This window comes from Nerophis ophidion, linkage group LG01 (genome assembly GCF_033978795.1).
Source record: "Nerophis ophidion isolate RoL-2023_Sa linkage group LG01, RoL_Noph_v1.0, whole genome shotgun sequence".
Classification (NCBI taxonomy): domain Eukaryota; kingdom Metazoa; phylum Chordata; class Actinopteri; order Syngnathiformes; family Syngnathidae; genus Nerophis; species Nerophis ophidion.
In genome coordinates this window covers 87,518,526-87,536,878 of record NC_084611.1, presented here as the reverse complement: position 1 = coordinate 87,536,878, position 18,353 = coordinate 87,518,526, and the positions used below count along the sequence as shown (strand labels likewise).

Below are 18,353 nucleotides of genomic sequence, written 5' to 3'. Positions count from 1 at the left end.
TTAAACAGACAAGAAGCAAGGAATTATGCAGAGACAGAGTTAAATTCTACTCATGAGGAGAGACGTATTGGGCTGTACACTTAGTTACAGTTCCAATCTACGCTCCAAGGCACAGCCTACGTGCGCCACTATTTATTCGGGAGGTCCCCGGTTACATCACTGAGGCTGCTTCTGAAGGAAGGGGGGTAATTTCAGCGTCCCAGTTAGACATAATATATGACTATTCAGAAATGGAAATGTTCTGACACTCGTGATATCGCCCTGTCTCTGCTTTGTCTGTGTCACGATACCCGATGTTTGCGATTAGCAGTCGGCAGGCCGGGTCTGGACACGAACACTGACACGAGACAACTTGCAATACAAGATTGCAAGTTGTCGCTTTGCACAGATAGAAAAGTACAGCTTCAGCACAATTGATGATAACTACAGCAACAGCCTTTAAGCATAAGAGTTGTGTGATAACATACATAATTACACTCACTTTGCTTGTTGGACTCATCCTCAGGTGCAAGCCATCAAGCTGCTGGTGCGCTGGTTACTGGGAATGAAGAACAACCAATCCAAGTCGGCAAACTCCACCCTGCGCTTGCTGTCCGCCATGCTGGTCAGCGAGGGAGACCTCACCGAGCAAAAGAAAATCAGGTGACTTTTTTTAGGTGGACGTTACTTTCACTTTCTGTGACTTGGATGTACAAAAATGTACATTATACTTTACGTCGTATGTGTCAAAGTCAAGGCCCCCGGGATGATATTTTATTAGAATTAGAACCAGGTCAGACGCACCAATACGCCATCAGTGTTGTTGCTAGCAATTTTAAAAATAGGGTCCCAGGGACCCCATCATGTCATAAAAACTGGCCCCAGAGTACATTTTTGGGGTCCTACTTTTTTGTAACTGTTTTGAAAATAAATAATAAATGTATGCATTATCCCAGGGATGTCATGTATTGAGGGCCACATGTCAGTTGTGGCTCCCATCAGAGGGCCGCTTGTAACAGTGAATAATGTAGGAATTTGATTTCCCTATTGATTATATTCATTGTTTTATGTAGGCTGTCCATTTTACAGTAAAAAAAAACAACTACTTTTACATTTTACTGTGAAAGTGTTGTTTTGTTTTTTTACAACATTTTACGGTAATAGAAAAACTGTACCACTGTTTTTGGGGGTGGGTGTTTACAGAAAAATCTGGCAGCTTAGTTGCCAGAATGTTTGGGTTAAATTGCAATTGGTTTTTACAACACAACAAGTTATTTTCCCTTTTTGGCAACTTAGCTGCCAGTTTTTCTACTGTAAAAACAAATGTAGCGTCTTTCCATTTACAGAATACACCGTTTAAAAACAACAAGACTAGATTTTACAGTCAAAAGGCAGCTCAGTCAACAGAATTTTTAACGCAAAAAACAGTAGTCGTTTTTTACAATTGACAGTAATATGCTGTAAAGAACAACCTAAAATGTATTGTCATTTTTATGAATTTGATGGGTATTTTGCTGTAAAGTTAAGTCTTTTCATTCAGACAAAGATATGTTTGGAAAGTATGGTAATATACTTTAACATTTGTTGCAATATTGAATACTACTAAAGTTTTAAAGGTATGCCATTTCAAGCAGTACCTATATTTTTTCTGTCGAAATGAAAAAAATCAATGACATTAAGTGAGAAATGATGAAGTACTTTATTGACACATCATTGCCAGGTGTTTGTGGGCCAGATAAAATGATGTTGTGGGCCAGATCTGGGCCCTGGGCCTTGAGTTTGACACCTGTGCATTATCCTGTTAAATCGCACATTCTATATTGTGTTTTGGAAAAAGGTTGTCATAAACGTTACTTAATTCATTTAAAAAATACAAAAGAAAACACATTTTTATGCAAACTTTTTATTCACTTTCTTCTTTCCTTCATGGATCTAAACTTTACCGCTGATGGTATTTTTTTTCTATAATTTTATTGTAATATTTTCAGAATGTGTTTGTTCTATTTTTGGCCAAAGTAAGACGCACAAAACAATCTGAAGTTGTCTTTATTTTTCAGTTGTAATGCCATGATTTGAATAGTGTGACACCCCTGCTATATGTTGTAAGAATATTAGCTAATTAGAAGTCTGGGCCGCCTCGCTCTTGACGTCATAACAATGTAACTCATGGAGAATATTTCCTAACAGGTTGTTTTTTATCTTTCTGTTTTTTGTTTCCTCCTGGCAGCAAATCGGACATGTCTCGCCTAAGACTGGCGGCAGGTGGCGCTATTATGAAGTTGGCCCAGGAGCCCTGTTACCACGACATCATCACGCCTGAGCAGTTCCAGCTGTGCGGTCTTGTGATCAACGTCAGTCTCCACTTGCACCTTCTCGCATGCTATTTAGTGGGATGCACTTGCAAAATCTTAAAGGCACTGCTCACCCTGGGCTGTGAATGGTCAGCTTCTGCTATGCAAGGTTCCTGAGCACAGGCGAGCAGACATTGTGCTGGAAATACACAAATTATTGTAGGAGATAAAGCAGGATTGTACGGTTTTAGTACATGTGATAAATAACATGTCTTCTTTTGGAAAAACACTACCGCTTTGGTCCACCGGGCCGCCGAAATCAACCAAAACTGAAAGTTCTCAAGTGGGGCTTTTATAGGCAAGGCACAGCGATTGTATTTATCCAGCACAATTCATACACAAGGTCATTGCAAGTTCCTTAAAGAAAATTAAAAGAAGGCAAAAATAAACATATGAAATCCTAATTAAAATTAAAATCTGAAAATACTAAAATCATAATTAAAATCAATCAAAGAGTGAAGATAAAATAATTTCGGTTGTCTAATGCACAATTAAATAAAGTGGTGTTCAGGCTGCATTTGAACATTGCCAACGTTGAGGCCTGTCTCACATCTTCAAAAGAGTATTCCAGATTTTAGGAGCATAAAACTGAAACGCAGTTGCACCATGTTTGGTCCTGACTCTGGGCACCAGCAGCAGACCACTCCCTGAGGTTCTTACAGCTGGAGATGGTTCACATGGTTCCAACATGTCAGAGATGCACTTTGGCACAAGACCATGACAAGACTTGTACACAAGGAGAGCGGTTTTAAAGTCCATCTTCTGAGCTACAAGGACACAGTACAATGACCTTAGCACTGGACTAATATGGTCGTATTTCCTGGTTCTAGTCGGGACTCGAGCAGCAGCATTCTGGATGTGCCGCAGCTGCTTTACAGCTCGTTTAGAGAGGCCAGTATGTATAATAACACGATTATTCATTAATTTGAAAAGATGAATATTTATTGTACCACCAAAACTCAACTTAAAATATACATTTTTTTATGCAGATATACATTAATAGTAAATAAACCACATCAAGTAAGATAATAGTAATGACAATAAATTTAAAGAGCAATATAAAAAAAACTATTAAATTATATTTTTCCAGTTTTAAGTATTTTTTATTGTTTACACGTATTTTACCACAGAGTGTTTGCTTTTTGTGTTAAATAAAAAATGTAATAAAATCTTTAATTCCAGTAAATGCAAAAATGCTCACATATTTTGGTGCAAAACATTTTTGGACAATTTTTAACAGTATTTTAAGTCAAGTCAATTAAATTTTATTTATATAGAGCGTTTACAACAGCTTTTAAATATAACCAAAGTGCTTTAAAGGTTAAAAAAAAGCATAGAGCAACGGAAACAGAAAACAAACAAAGAACATAAACACTGAATGAGCTGAACAAAAGAGTGCAAAAAGCAATACAGTAAAAGGGGTCGAATAAAAAGTAAAAAAATTGCTTAATAAAAATCATAGTAATAAAAAGTGCGACAAATAGAAAAATAAACTAAAGCGAAGGGGTGGGGGTGTAGGACTAAAAAATGGTGGCTTAGTGGGCGGACTCAGGTCAAAGGCCAGCGAAAAGAGGTAGGTCCTAAGAAAGGTTTTGAAAAACCCCAGGCTCTGGGCTGACCTAATGTGGAGGGGAAAGCTGTTCCAGATCTTAGGGGCGGCAACGGAAAAGGCTCTGTTCCCTCTGGTCTTTAGCCTGGATCTAGGGACCGCCAACAGCAGTTGGTCAGCTGACTTTAGGTATCTAGACGAGGTATGATGATGCAGAAGTTCGGTCAGGTATTGTGGGGCCAGACCAAGTCAAAGTGAAATATTTTTATGAATGCAGCCTGCTCAAACTACCACAAGGTAATTTATCACCTATTACCCCTTTGGTTTTATCAGGTCAGTAATGTGTTATTCACTCACGCTTAAAGTGAGGGATGAGGCAAGAAACTAAGCCAGACATGCTGTTTTGTCAGCTCACACCTGAGAGCCTGAAAAAATTGGAGTTAACTAGTTTTCTCCTCCGTGCAGGACGAGTGCTACCAGGTGCGTCAGATCTTTGCTCAGAAGTTGCACTTGGCTCTGGTCAAACTGACGTTGCCACTGGAGTACCTGGCCGTCTTCGCCCTGTGCGCCAAGGACCCGGTGAAGGAGCGCCGCGCCCACGCCCGACAGTGTCTGCTGAAGAACATCTCAGTGCGCAGAGAGTACATCAAGCAGAACTCACTCACTCAGGGTAAAGGTCACACGACGTGGCATGAAGGATGACTCGGGTCAGTAATGTGGCGCCCCTCTCCTCGCAGACAAACTGATGTCCTTCCTTCCTGAGTACGTTGTCCCTTTTATGGTCCACCTGCTGGCTCATGACCCAGACTTCACAAAACCGCAGGAATACGACATGCTCAAAGACATCAAAGAGTGAGTGCCGAGCCGTGTATTTTTTTCCAAGTGAAGTCAAGCAATTTAAAAAAAAAAGGGGGGGATTACTTAGGATCTTTAATTGAAACCTCTTAAGGCCCAAGCTGCTTGTTTAGATGTTTTTTTTTTATTTCTCTTTAGGCTTATTGGACCCTAATTGGGATAAAAACTAAGAATCATCTTTTGATATGATGTACTTAGTCCATAAGTACACAAACGTGTACTTAATGTTTAGTGACATGCTAATTCGTATTTTTACACTTTTTCTTCCAAATTCCATTTTATGTTATAATCTTCTGACACCTCCAGATGGCGTGTAAGTGTCCACATAAGTGGCTATAAGACCCCAATTCAGTAGTGTACAAAATTTTGGAAATAAGAGCTAAAAGGTGCTGTCCACGCGTGTGGCCACTAAGCCTTTAGAGGTTTTTAATCTCACCTACAAAAATGCTGTAAAAAGCTCTGAACTTTTCGTATTTTAATTTAAATGAATTACATTATTATTAACATAGATATACTTTATAACAAAAAAGGAACTTTTTAGAGTATGTTCTTGTTTTTAACATACTTGAACAGATGCTGTCTTTTTTTATTTACCGGATTTTCCGGATTTTAAAGCACATCTGGATATAAACTTTTAATTTAAATATTTAATTTAAATTTTATAAGGAAAAAAATAGTGTTCCACATATTAGCCGCACTGGACTATAAGCCGCAGATATATACCTTGTAAAAGGAAGACAATTTTAGAAATGTTTATTTACATACTTTGTTTCCTAGCGTTGTCTATAACACAGCAGTAAAACGGATGATCGAACAAAACAGAAGTCGTCGTCAAGCACTAACTGCGGAAGCTAACTCTCCAATCAGCTAAACAAACTCCACGGTGGCATTTTGGTGAATTTACGAAGCTGAAAAGATACAAAAAGAATGCTGTTGTAAGGTAATAGTACTAACACAGACACTCGTAAATGTGTTAGGATATTAACTAATGCTAAACACGCTAGCTTTATGACATTACGATAGCGCATATAGATATTCATGCAACATGTAGGTATTCATGCAAACACTTTTGTAGACATCCCACATGGGACAGTTCCGTAAGTAAGAATTGTTTTGGTTATATTGTAAAACTTACAAACATTGCTTGGAATGATGAATGAAGAATCCGTAAGAGTAGAAACGCTATGGATGACTTATAAGACGGTACAAGTGCCCTTTCGTCTTCTATGTTGTCCATAGCGGTTCAAAGCTCTAAACAGAAGAGCACTGCAGCACTGCAGTGAGCGAACTGGCCCAAAAGATGGCGTTGTAGCACAAACAATAACTCAGCTTTTCAGTGTATTTTATTTTTTATTTTTCAAATATTAGAGGTTGAACCTCGGCCGAGTCATACCAAAGACTATAAAAATGTGACCCATTACCTCCCTGCTTGGCACTCAGCATCAAGGGTTGGAAATTGGGGGTTAAATCACCAAATATGATTCCCGGGTGCGGCACCGCTGCTGCCCACCTGCTCCCCTCACCTCCCAGGGGGTGATCAAGGGTGATGGGTCAAATGCAGAGAATAATTTTGCCACACCTGGTGTGTGTGGGACAATCATTGGTACTTTAACTTAACTTAGTATGGCTGTCAGCGAAGAAAAATCCTTAAATTAGCCGCAGGGTTCATAGCGTAGGAAAAAAGTTGCAACTTATAGTCCGGACTTAAAGGTAATTGGAAATAACACGATTGACACTACTATTTTTCTTTTTAGTTAGTTTAGTTTTTAGTTTAATAATTCTTCGGTCAGTGGTCAACAAAATAAACAAACAGTTGTACATTCATAAATTGAAAATGTTGCAGAGCAAAAGGGTTTAGGCTGGAGTTTAACACTTATTGCGCCTAACACTATAAACAATGTCAAATACAAGATGAGCTTCCAAAAATTATGGAATTTTCTTTGCACAACATATTATAAATACACCTTGTACTCAACATAAACACTGTTCAAATATATACACAATAAAGACGTGAAATATCCCTGTACACGTGTTAGTTTAAACCTTTGTACCAGTTATATACTATATACATATATTGTATATAATTGGTAATAATATACATATATATTATATACTTCCATTATTATGTATATCCCACATTTAGTTTGTAATTAACATTGATCAGAGTATTAACTAGTGTGTTGATTCAAGAGTAATATATATTTCCAAGATATTGTTCTTAAAGTGTTTTTAAAAATGTGTGAATGTAACTGGAACGTGTTAAGGAATCATCCGAGCTGTTCCAAAGATTGTATCTTTTGTGATTGTTTATGAGCGACTGCAGCCATGTTATTTTTGTTCTCAGGTGTCTATGGTTCATGCTGGAGGTGTTGATGACCAAGAATGAGAATAATAGTCACGGTTTTCTGAGGAAAATGGTGGAGAAAATCAAACAGACCAAAGATGCACAGTGTCCTGATGACATCAAAGCCAACGAGGTACAAAGAAGAATGACCCAGTAAATCTGAAGAGACTATTGTGATATTGTGTGATGTGTTTGCAGAAGCTGTATATCCTCTGTGATGTTGCGCTCTTCGTCATCGTCAACAAGAGCACCGCGTGTCACCTGGACTGTCCAAACGACCCCGTACTACCCGACAAGTTCTACTTGGCGCCAGAGAAGGTAATAAAGCTTTACATTAAAGGGGAACTGCACTTTTTGTGGAATGTTGCCTCATTCACAATCATTATGTAGGACAAGAATGCATATGTTGTATTCTTTTAGATAGATAGATAGATAGTACTTTATTAATTCCTTCAGCAGAGTGCCCTCAGGAAAATTCAAACATGTATTTTCCTGAAAAATGTATGCATTGTAACTCATAATTCAATGCTAGCAAAAGTCTGGTTAGAATGGAGCCTTTGGAAGCCGCTCTATTCTGCCTTTAAAGCGCTTAAAAACATCCAAACCCCTCCATTAAGGTTTTATTTACATTCTGTAAGTATAAATATAGTAACATTCATAATAACATGTAGTATTTACAAGGGGTGTAACGGTACACAAAAATTTCGGTTCGGTACGTACCTCGGTTTAAAGGTCACAGTTCAGTTCATTTTCCGTACTGTAAAAAAAAATATATATATAATTTTTTTGGTTATTTATTTACCAAATTTGCAAAATCTTCCACCAAAAATATTTTTAGCAGTGGAATATTTGATGTGAAGTAATGGGAACCTTAGATAGGTCAATAATTCATAATAACATTGATTTTGATCCAATATTATGTTTTGAGCAATGAGAGTTTGAAAGAAAAAATAAACAGCTTTGTTTTATTAGTCAACATTGCAACTTTTTCTAAATTACATTTAACCTTCAAGCTTTTTTGTTTGACTTCTGTTATGTTTTTGTTTATTTTAATAGTCTTTTTAGAATGTGCCGTGGGCCTTTAAAACATTAGCTGCGGGCCGCAAATTGCCTCCTGCTATAGATAATAAAAAATTAAATCTGATAACTCAATGGATAAAAAGCAGAGCCTGGCGACGCATGCACGTTTATCATAACTCTCTCGCTCTCTGCCCCTCCCTCACGAATGCTGCTGTTGCGCGAACAATGTGTTTTGTTTTTCACCACTTCTTAACCCTGAACGTACATTGTTAATACACGCAACCGTGACTCAACATGCCGGACATTTGAGGCATTTAAGAAACTCTGCCCTGATAGCTCCGCAAAAGAAGACATGTCCGGTGAAAAGAGGACGTATGGTCAGTCTATCCTAGCCCGGTCGCTGCTAGCATGCTAGCAAAAGAGATCACGGGCTAGGATAGACTGACCATACGTCCTCTTTGCACCGGACATGTCTTCTTTTGCAGGGCTGTCAGGGCAGAGTTTTTTAAATGCCTCAAATGTCCGGCATGTTGAGTATTGTTTACGCTACTTACTATGTCCGTCTGTTCGGTTCACCTCCGCACTGAACCAAAACCCCCGTACCTAAACAGTTCAATACAAATACACGTACCGTTAAACCCTTAGTATTTACCTATTTTGCTCATTTTAAGCATAATTAAAAAAACACATCAAGTTTGCTTTTTCCTTCAACATTACTTATTGCTACTGCACAATGTCTGCTGTCATTAGGATGCAGACTGGGATGTTCATATATGACTCATGATCCTCACAAACAAAATAGGGGGGTGGAACCAAGCGTCTTTTCGTGTCTTTTTCACCACATCCAGGTCTAAATTGGATGCCAAAGTTGACCAAGTATGTCCTCATCCTTCTACTATCCAGTTGAGAGGCATTATTTATGATCTAGGATCAACTTTCCCAAGCACCGAGGCAAGAGAGCAGCTCACAGCTGACACAAGCTAGTTAGCGCCGCTAAAAATAGTTTGTCTGCATCAGTGTTTCTAGTTACAATATCATAAATACTTGGTTAATAATTGTTGCAGACAAGAGTGACTTCATTGTAAGCAGACTTTGATTCACGAGTTAGAATACATCCATCCATCCGTCTTCTACCGCTTGTCCCATTCGGGGTCACGGGGGTCGCTGGAGCCTATCTCAGCTGTATTCGGGCGGAAGGCGGTGTACACCCTGGATAAGTTGCCACCTCATCGCAGGGCCAACACAGACAACATTCACACTCACAATCACACACTAGGGACCATTTAGTGTTGCCAATCCACCTATCCCCAGGTGCATGTCTTTGGCAATGTGAGGAACCCGTAGTACCCAGAGGGAACACACACAGTCACAGGGAGAACATGCAAACTCCACACAGAAAGTTCCCGAGCCCGGGATTGAACCCAGGACAACTCAGGACCTTTGTATTGTGAGACACATGCACTAACCCCTGTTCCACCGTGCTAGAGTTGGAATGCATAAACAAAAAATGCATGTGTTTTGCAAACGATTGGCTAAACACCTCAGAAAAGTCCAGTTCCCCTTTAAGATGCAATTGTGTCACAGCTAACATTAGCACATAGCATATTTTACCAATGTTGCTGTCATATCACACTTATCATTTCTTACTTTGTCCCCGCTCTTCTTCTTTTATCATCAGGACTTCCAGAATGACAAAGACTATCTGGCAGCAGAGATGCGACAAATGTTACTCACAGGAAAGGTAAAACACATTTTGGAAGATACCGAATATCAGGACCATTGTGTGCCCACCGGATTATAGGGTGCATTAAAGGGGTCGTATAATATATATATTTTTTAAGTGTAAAATACTTTTTTGTGGTCTACATAACATGTAATGGTGTTTCTTTGCTCAAAAAGTTGCAGAGATGATTTACACATCATCTTCAAGTCGCTTTCTGACAGTTGCTAGAGGATGCGCCGTTTTGTGGGCGGTCTTATTTACGTGGCTCACCTTCGACAGCGTCTTCTCCCCCTCATCTTTGTTGTAGCGGTGTAGCGTGCAAGGACGGGAGTGGAAGAAGTGTCGAAAGATTGGCGCTAACTGTTTAAATGACATTCAGACTTTACTTCAATCAATAACGGAGCAGCATCTCCTCATCCGTAGCTCAGTAGTGCAACTAGTGCAAGTTCTTTGGGTGGTTAATGTAAACTCACTACACCGGTATGTTTTATCGCTTTCATGGCGAGTTTACTGACGGATCTAAATAAGAACTTTAAACTACTTTATATTAGAAATGGCAACAGCTGAGGATGAATGTCCCATAACAAGAAAATAAGAGCAATAGAGTAAGAGTGGCCTAGTGGTTAGAGTGTCCGCCCTGAGATCGGTAGGTTGGGAGTTCAAACCTCGGCCAAGTCATACCAAAGACTATAGAAAAATGGGACCCATTGCCTCCCTGCTTGGCACTCAGCATCAAGGTTTGGAATCGGGGGTTAAATGACCATAAAATGATTCCCGGGCGCGGCACCGTTGCTGCCCACTGCTCCCCTCACTTCCCAGGGGGTGATCAAGGGGATGGGTCAAATATAGAGGACAAATTTCACCACACCTAGTGTGTGTGAAAATCATTGGTACTTTAACTTCATCAACCACGGACTACAAAGGCGGACGCGCGCAAATTTTCTGGACTTAGGCAGATCCCAAATACAGATCAGTGTTTGGGATCTTTCATTTTGGCCACAACAACTGTGATATAAAATTACATCCCTAAGTCAAGGTATAATTTTTTTAACATAACCATATTTTCCGGACTATGGAGCGCACCGGTATATGAACCACGGCCACTAAATTTGAGAAAAAAAATGTTTTCCCTGTATATTAGCCGCATATGTTGTGAAATTAATTACTCACTCATAAATATTTTGTAAATGTTCATTTACATAACTTAATTGTTTCCAAATGGTGTCTGTAGCACGGCAGTAAAACGGATGATCAAACAAAACAGAAGTCATCATCATGGACCCACTAGCTGCGGAAGCTGGCTCTCCAATCAGCTAAATAGACTCAATAACTCCCGGGTGACGTTTTGGTGAATTTACTGAGGAATTTGTGAAACTGAAACAATACATAAAGAATTCCATTGTAAGTTGATAATAGTAACACAGACACTCGTAAACGTGTTAGCATATTAGCCAATGCTAACGACGCTAGCTTCATTACATTAGCACGTACGAATATGCACAAAAACACTCTTATAGACATCACGGTTTATTGAGAATAAATTATATTAGTTATATTGTAAACGTTGCTTAGAGGGACGAATGAAGTAAAAACGCTATGGACGGTTTTAGTTCCGGTTCAAGGCGTTAAAATGGATTAACTCGCTGGAATTAAAAAGACAATATAACATACATCCATAAACGTGGACGCATGTGGAAAAAGTGCAATATATTTATCTGTACAGTAATCTATTTGTTTAAATATATTATATTTATTTATTTTATATATATATTTAAATATTAATTATATATATTTATTTAATTATATATGCACCTTATAGCTTTTTTTATCCTGCACTACCATGAGCTTATGTAACGAAATTTTGTTCTTATCTGTGCTGTAAAGTTCAAATTTGAATGACAATAAAAAGTAAGTCTATGTCTAAAAGAAGTACCTTTACAACCCGCACCATCTGCAGTCAGCGATTTTGTCCAACAGATGGCGCTATAGCACAATCAATAACACACCATTTCAGTGTCTCTGCCTGGGGCTAATGATGACTATTGTAGATAAAACCTTGTGGCCGTGAGCAAGAAAAATCCAGAAATTAGCCGCACCGTTTTATAAGCCTGAGGATTCAAAGCGTAGGAAAAAAGTTCTTAGAAATTACGGTAAAAGGATGTTTACCACCAATGTCATGTAACTAACAAGTGTCACGAAAATATACATTTACTGTACAAACATTCATATACACATTGTGTTCATGTACAAGTACATATACATACATACACTCATGCACATAATCATGTTTCATCAAACATATATCAACGTTGTTGCCCTAGAGCAGGGGTAGGGAACCTATGGCTCTAGAGCCAGATATGGCTCTAGAGCCAGATGTGGCTCTTTTGATGTCTGCATCTGGCTCTCAGATAAATATTAGCTGACATTGCTTAACACGATAAGTAATGAATAATTCCGCTGGTAATCACAGTGTTAAAAATAACGTTCAGAATATAAAACATTCTCATGCATCTTAATCCATCAATCCGTTTTCTTCCGCACCTGTTCATTAATGGTAAGAATTACTTTAGGTATTATTAGTTACCTTCAGAATAACAATGTTATTAATAAGAATAAGAGACTTATTATACTCTAAAAATGTTGGTCCTACTTAAAATTGCACACATATAGTTGTATTCAGTGTTAGAAAAAATTGTACGGCTCTCATGAAAATACATTTTGAAATATTTGGCTTTCATGGCTCCCTCAGCCAAAAAGGTTCCCGACCCCTGCCCTAGAGTAAACTTGGTAACACATGGCGTACTGACAAAGCTTAACCTATTGTTACTATAACAATCTACAAGATTAATATAGGTTGCCTCTCTCTCTTCCCCTCCATCTTTCGGTATTCCTTTTTTTTTTTTAATCTTTCTAGTTATTTTGTATACGTATTGTTGCATTTGAACAACTGTATTGTTGATAATAGAGGTAAACTATTCGTATTGTTTATAATAAATAGTGATTTTTCTATTGGTATTCTTATTGCTCCAGTTGTAGTGTAAAAATGCTCATTTTCATTTCTATATTATTATTTATTTCACTAACTGCTTCTTTGCTATCACTTTTACGATCATATTTGTACATATCCTATGTGCTGGTGTTGTTCTTTTTGTTGTTATTGTTGTTTGCTGTTGTGGTTTTTGTCTCTCTGTCTAATCTCCCTCTTATCCCCACAATTTCCCCCTCTGTCTTCCTTTTTTTTTCTCTTTCTATCCCCTCCTCTATTTGGCTGCACCAAATAATATAAATACATTTAATAAAGTCAAATTCAAATAAGGCAACAAGAGAAGTATCCTACACTTCTCTTTTGTAAAGTAAATCTGAACACCGATATATGGACATCTACATCAACTATATGATTTGCCTGAGAAGCTGGACAGGACAAACAAAAAACAAGTGTCACGAAAAGACCCAAGAAAAAGTGAATCCAATGAGGTGGAGTGATGTACGCTGAAGTGGCGACTTTGTGTTCTGCAGCCTAAACCTCCAGTGTTGGCGACTGTCAACAAAGCCCTGACCGTACCAGGCAGAAAGATCTTCAAGACCCCAGTAGTTACCAGCAGTAATACCAGCACCACCAACTCCTCACCACTAAGCTCATCCCCCGTCAACAAGAACACGTACGCTCTCAAACCACCTCCAACACAAAAAAAGCACACTGGCAGTAAAAATGATTGTCTTTGCGTTTGTTTGTTTTGTAACTCCCAGCAAGAGCATCATAGCCACAGAACCGGTCGAGAGCCGAACGCAAGAAAACAACGAGAACCCAGTCATCAAGAATGAAGAAGGCAAGGTGGAGGTAAGCTGAACTGGAGCTTCTTAAGAAGAACAACAGGTATCATAGATCTGTTCCCCCTGCCAGAAGGAGCCCAGTAAGAACGTCACCCCCAACGCCGGGAAGGAAACGCCGCCCGTTAAACGGCGTGGTCGGCCACCCAAAACGACGGCTGCTGCTCCTCCTGCGGCGGCGAGCAAAGACACGGCGAGCACAGGCGCCGGACGAGGTCGGAAGAGAGCGGCGGACGCCAACTCCACCCCATCCACAGAGTCGGCCAAGGTGTCAAAGCAGCAGAATGATGAGGGGACAGATCAACAGATTGACGTGCAGAGGTAAGTCTGCAAATGCGAAGGCAATGTCCACATCAACACGGATATTTTCTTTTTCCACTTGCGAACAATGCTTTTGCTCCTTAAAGGGGAACTGCGCTTTTTGGGGAATTTTACCTGTCAGTCAAAATCATTATGAAAGACATGATGATGGATGTTTTTTTGTTTTTTTATGGAATCTAAATATTAAATAAATGCAAACAGATTCAATAACTCCACTGTGGTGTTTTTGGTAATTTACGAAACTGAAACAAAACAAAAAGAATGCCATTGTAAGTTGATAATACTAACACAAACACTTGAGAATGTGTTAGCATATTAGCTAAAGCTAAAAACGCTAGCTTGATTACATCACAATAGCAGGTACAAATATGCATGAACACTCCTGCAGATGTCACACAGGAGACGGTTTAGTAAGTATAAATTGTTTTAGTTATATTGTAAATCTTACAAAGTGATGAATGAAGAGTCAATATGAGTAGAAACGCTTTAGACGGCTTCCGGTTGAAAGCTCAGTCACTACCGCATTAACAGTCCACTTTTGGTAACACTAGTTACACAAAAACATTTTGCCAGATGGCTGCTTTTTCAGCGTTCTGATGTGCCAAAATATACAAGACAGCTGGTAAAAGTGTTGAAGTGGATAAAGGTCATAGCAGGACAAAATGTGCCTTTTTGAAAATATCCGCGTTTGTGTGGACAAGTTTTTGGAAATGAAACCAACTGACTTTGATGTGGTCCCTGTTACGTTCAAGGTAAAGGGTGGAGCCACACTTGTAGTCAAAGGGCCAGAATTCAACCATGTTCTTCTCCTGGACACTTACGGACCTTTCTTAAATCATACCTGCATACCTTTTACTTTCACACCACATCCTAGAAGGTTTGTAAACACTCTGTAGTTATGATTTTAAGCTCATTGTATGTAGGTCTTATCCCCCCGGACCGTTTATTTTTGTTTGTTTTTGGCACACTGCTGCTTTTGTGGAGACATTTTTAAGAAAAGAAAAAAAGTCATGGACGTTTTACAAAAATTTTAATCTGGTATGATTATTGTTTATTAAATTCCCTGATAAAACTCCTCCTGTACGACTCCTTCCTCAATAATCTCCATATAATTTCCCCACTGCTCGGTCACTCACTTTGTAAATACTACTCCACAGCTTTCAACCATCCAAAACAACAATGGCTGCATGAACCCGTTACAACATTGTCTTCTTAGTTGCTTTAGGCTTGAACTTTCTTTTTTTCTAAAGGACCAAATGACAAGTTTGCATTCTGACCTGCTCCTCCGCCGAGCCTGGAGGGAAAACACCTTTTTCATATGAATTCTTTTTGTTTTTACTGTCAAAAGTATGTGATTTTACTTCACCCTGGAGTGCATAAATGGTATACTACCATGAAAGTATTTTTCAGTCTTTGTCCTGTTTTATAATTAAATGTAGTTTGTACCTTTTTGTCCGTTATTTTTCATGCTCAAAGGTTTGATACGGCCACAGTCCTCACCTCGAAAGTTTGACTGACTTGAAATTTCTCACACCTGTACATCACAATGTTGTTTGTCACTCAGCACAACAATTTGGCAAATGACACACGCAAGGTGGGTGAGAAAAGTATTGACCACAAGGTCTTTGAAGGGGTTGGGGTTAAACAGCTAATTGTCAATACACTAACCCTTGTGCACCCCTAGGGTCTAAAACTTGCATTGTGTCTAACTTCTGTGGTATCATTGTTTGGTTTGAAGGTTATTCATCCATTTATCTTCTTCCACTTATCCGAGGTGAGGTCGCGGGGGCAGCAGCCTCAGCAGAGAAGCCCACACTTCTCTCTCCCTATCCTCTTCGTTCAGCTCCTCCCGGCGCTCCCAGACAAGTTGGAAGATGTGATCTCCCCAAAATGTCCGGTTAAATGTGCCCTAAGCACTTCCCCTGAAGGCATCTGGCGGATTTATTTACTCTGAGGTCCTCCCGGATGACAGAGCTTCTCACCCTATCTCTAAGGGAGAACCTGGCCACCCGACGGAGGAAACTCATTTTGGCTGCTTGTTTCAGTCATAACCCAAAGCTCACAGGAACGTAGATCGACCGCTAAGTCGAGAGCTTTGTCTTTGGGCTTAGCTCGTTCTTCACCACGACTGATCGATACCAGGTCTGTATCACTGCAGATGCCGCCCCCAATCCGCCTGTCGATCTAAGGATCCACTCTTCCCACTTGGGGCAACATCTCCCCAACCCGGACGTGGCACTAGACCCGTTTCCGGGCGAGAACCATGGACTCAAGTCTTGAAGGCGCTGATTTTCGTTCCAATCGCTTCACCCTTGGCTGCGAACCGATCCAGTGAGAGCTGAAGATCCTGGCCAGATGAAGCCATCCGGACCACAATTGCAAAAAGCAGAGACCTAATCCTGCAGCCACCATACCGGATCCCCTCCAGACCCTGACTGCGCCAAGACATTCGGTCCATAAAAGTTTTTAACAGAATTGGTGAAAAAGGGCAGCAGAGAAGCCCACACTTCTCTCTCCCTATCCTCTTCGTTCAGCTCCTCCCGGCGCTCCCAGACAAGTTGGAAGATGTGATCTCCCCAAAATGTCCGGTTAGATGTGCCCTAAGCACTTCCCCTGAAGGCATCTGGCGGATTTATTTACTCTGAGGTCCTCCCGGATGACAGAGCTTCTCACCCTATCTCTAAGGGAGAACCTGGCCACCCGACGGAGGAAACTCATTTTGGCTGCTTGTTTCAGTCATAACCCAAAGCTCACAGGAACGTAGATCGACCGCTAAGTCGAGAGCTTTGTCTTTGGGCTTAGCTCGTTCTTCACCACGACGGATCGATACCAGGTCTGTATCACTGCAGATGCCGCTCCCAATCCGCCTGTCGATCTAAGGATCCACTCTTCCCACTTGGGGCAACATCTCCCCAACCCGGACGTGGCACTAGACCCGTTTCCGGGCGAGAACCATGGACTCAGTCTTGAAGGCGCTGATTCTCGTTCCAATCGCTTCACCCTTGGCTGCGAACCGATCCAGTGAGAGCTGAAGATCCTGGCCAATTGCAAAAAGCAGAGACCTAATCCTGCAGCCACCACACCGGATCCCCTCCAGACCCTGACTGCGCCAAGACATTCGGTCCATAAAAGTTTTGAACAGAATTGGTGAAAAAGGGCAGCTCTGACAGAGTCCAACCCTCACTGGAAACAGCTCCGCCTTACAATGCGGACCACCACTATCAGTGGATCCGATACCCCATACTCTCCGAGCACTCCCCACAGGACCTGGGGACACGGTCGAATGCCTTCTCCATGTAGACTGGTTAGGCAAACTCCCAACACCTTCAAGGACCCTGCCGAGAGTCTAGAGCTGGTCCACAGTTCCACCACCAGTCAATCAACCAATCAAAGTTTATTTATATTGCCCTAAATCACAAGTGTCTCAAAGGGCTGCACAAGCCACGACATCCTTGGCTCAGATCCCAGGACCAAAACCACGCTGCTCCTCATGAATCCGGGGTTTGACAATCCAGCGTAGCTTAATCTCCAGTACGCCTGAATAGAAGGTTAGCAATCTACATTTTGCTTGTTTAAAAACAGTTTTTAAGATTGCAACGTTGTTAGAATAGGGTACAAAAATATGCATTCTCAAGACCCCTTCTGACTCCCACTTTAACTGCTATTTTTTAACAAACCGTAATCCAGATATATCACCATGTTCTTTCCATGAAACCCATATTTAATTCTTGTTGATGGAAAAACTAACATTTGGTGTAATTGTGTCCCTTAACCACTAAGTGGCGCCGGAAAACCATGACGAACTACATGAAGCAATTCCTGAATGACGCTCCAATGCTGAGGTTGAACTTCAAGATGACCAGTTGTTGACTTGGAACACACAATTCCTCAACAGGCGGAATATTTTGGAGTTGGAACGGTTTGAATCGGATAAAAAAATGTGGGAGTTGTGGAAGTTTGAAAAATGTCCCATTCTTTTTAAAGGGAAAAGCGGATATTTTGAGGGGAAACTGCAAAATATTTTTGAATCTTGTGAATGAATTAACATGGCTGGTGTTGAAATTTTTCAAATCGGTCGAAAAATGTTGAAGTAGTAACTTTTTCAATTAAGAAATAATATTACGGAACTTCGGGTAAACAGGGATTTTTTTTTTCCAGTTTTTTGTCCTGATTAAGGAGATGTTTTGACGGTGGAACGGTTGAAGTGGGGTGAAAAATGTGGAAGGAGTAGTCAACTGAAAAAAGGTGAAAATTCTGGTAATTCCTGGATTTTTTTTTTTTACTTGGAAAAAAAACGATAGGTTTGAATGTCCAGGATGTGTTGAAGGTGGAATGGTTTGTGTTGAAGGTGGAATGGTTTTGATGGTGGAACAATTGAAGTGG

At 40.2% G+C, this 18,353-nt stretch overlaps 1 protein-coding gene across 3 annotated transcripts in view; it reads left to right on the top strand.

The window, feature by feature from the left end:
* Positions 1-15,415, top strand: part of LOC133561254 (sister chromatid cohesion protein PDS5 homolog A-like) — a 59,264-nt gene extending 43,849 nt beyond the window's left edge. For all 3 annotated transcript variants that reach the window (XM_061914629.1, XM_061914624.1, XM_061914615.1), the window contains exons 23-33: positions 506-642; positions 2,207-2,330; positions 4,345-4,549; positions 4,617-4,731; positions 7,079-7,211; positions 7,277-7,396; positions 9,777-9,839; positions 13,338-13,480; positions 13,569-13,659; positions 13,723-13,970; positions 14,723-15,415. In XM_061914629.1, coding sequence (XP_061770613.1) covers positions 506-642; positions 2,207-2,330; positions 4,345-4,549; positions 4,617-4,731; positions 7,079-7,211; positions 7,277-7,396; positions 9,777-9,839; positions 13,338-13,480; positions 13,569-13,659; positions 13,723-13,970; positions 14,723-14,726 — 1,383 coding nt within the window. In that variant the 3' untranslated portion in view covers positions 14,727-15,415. The remainder of the gene's footprint in view (positions 1-505; positions 643-2,206; positions 2,331-4,344; positions 4,550-4,616; positions 4,732-7,078; positions 7,212-7,276; positions 7,397-9,776; positions 9,840-13,337; positions 13,481-13,568; positions 13,660-13,722; positions 13,971-14,722) is intronic.
* Positions 15,416-18,353: the final 2,938 nt, after the last annotated feature.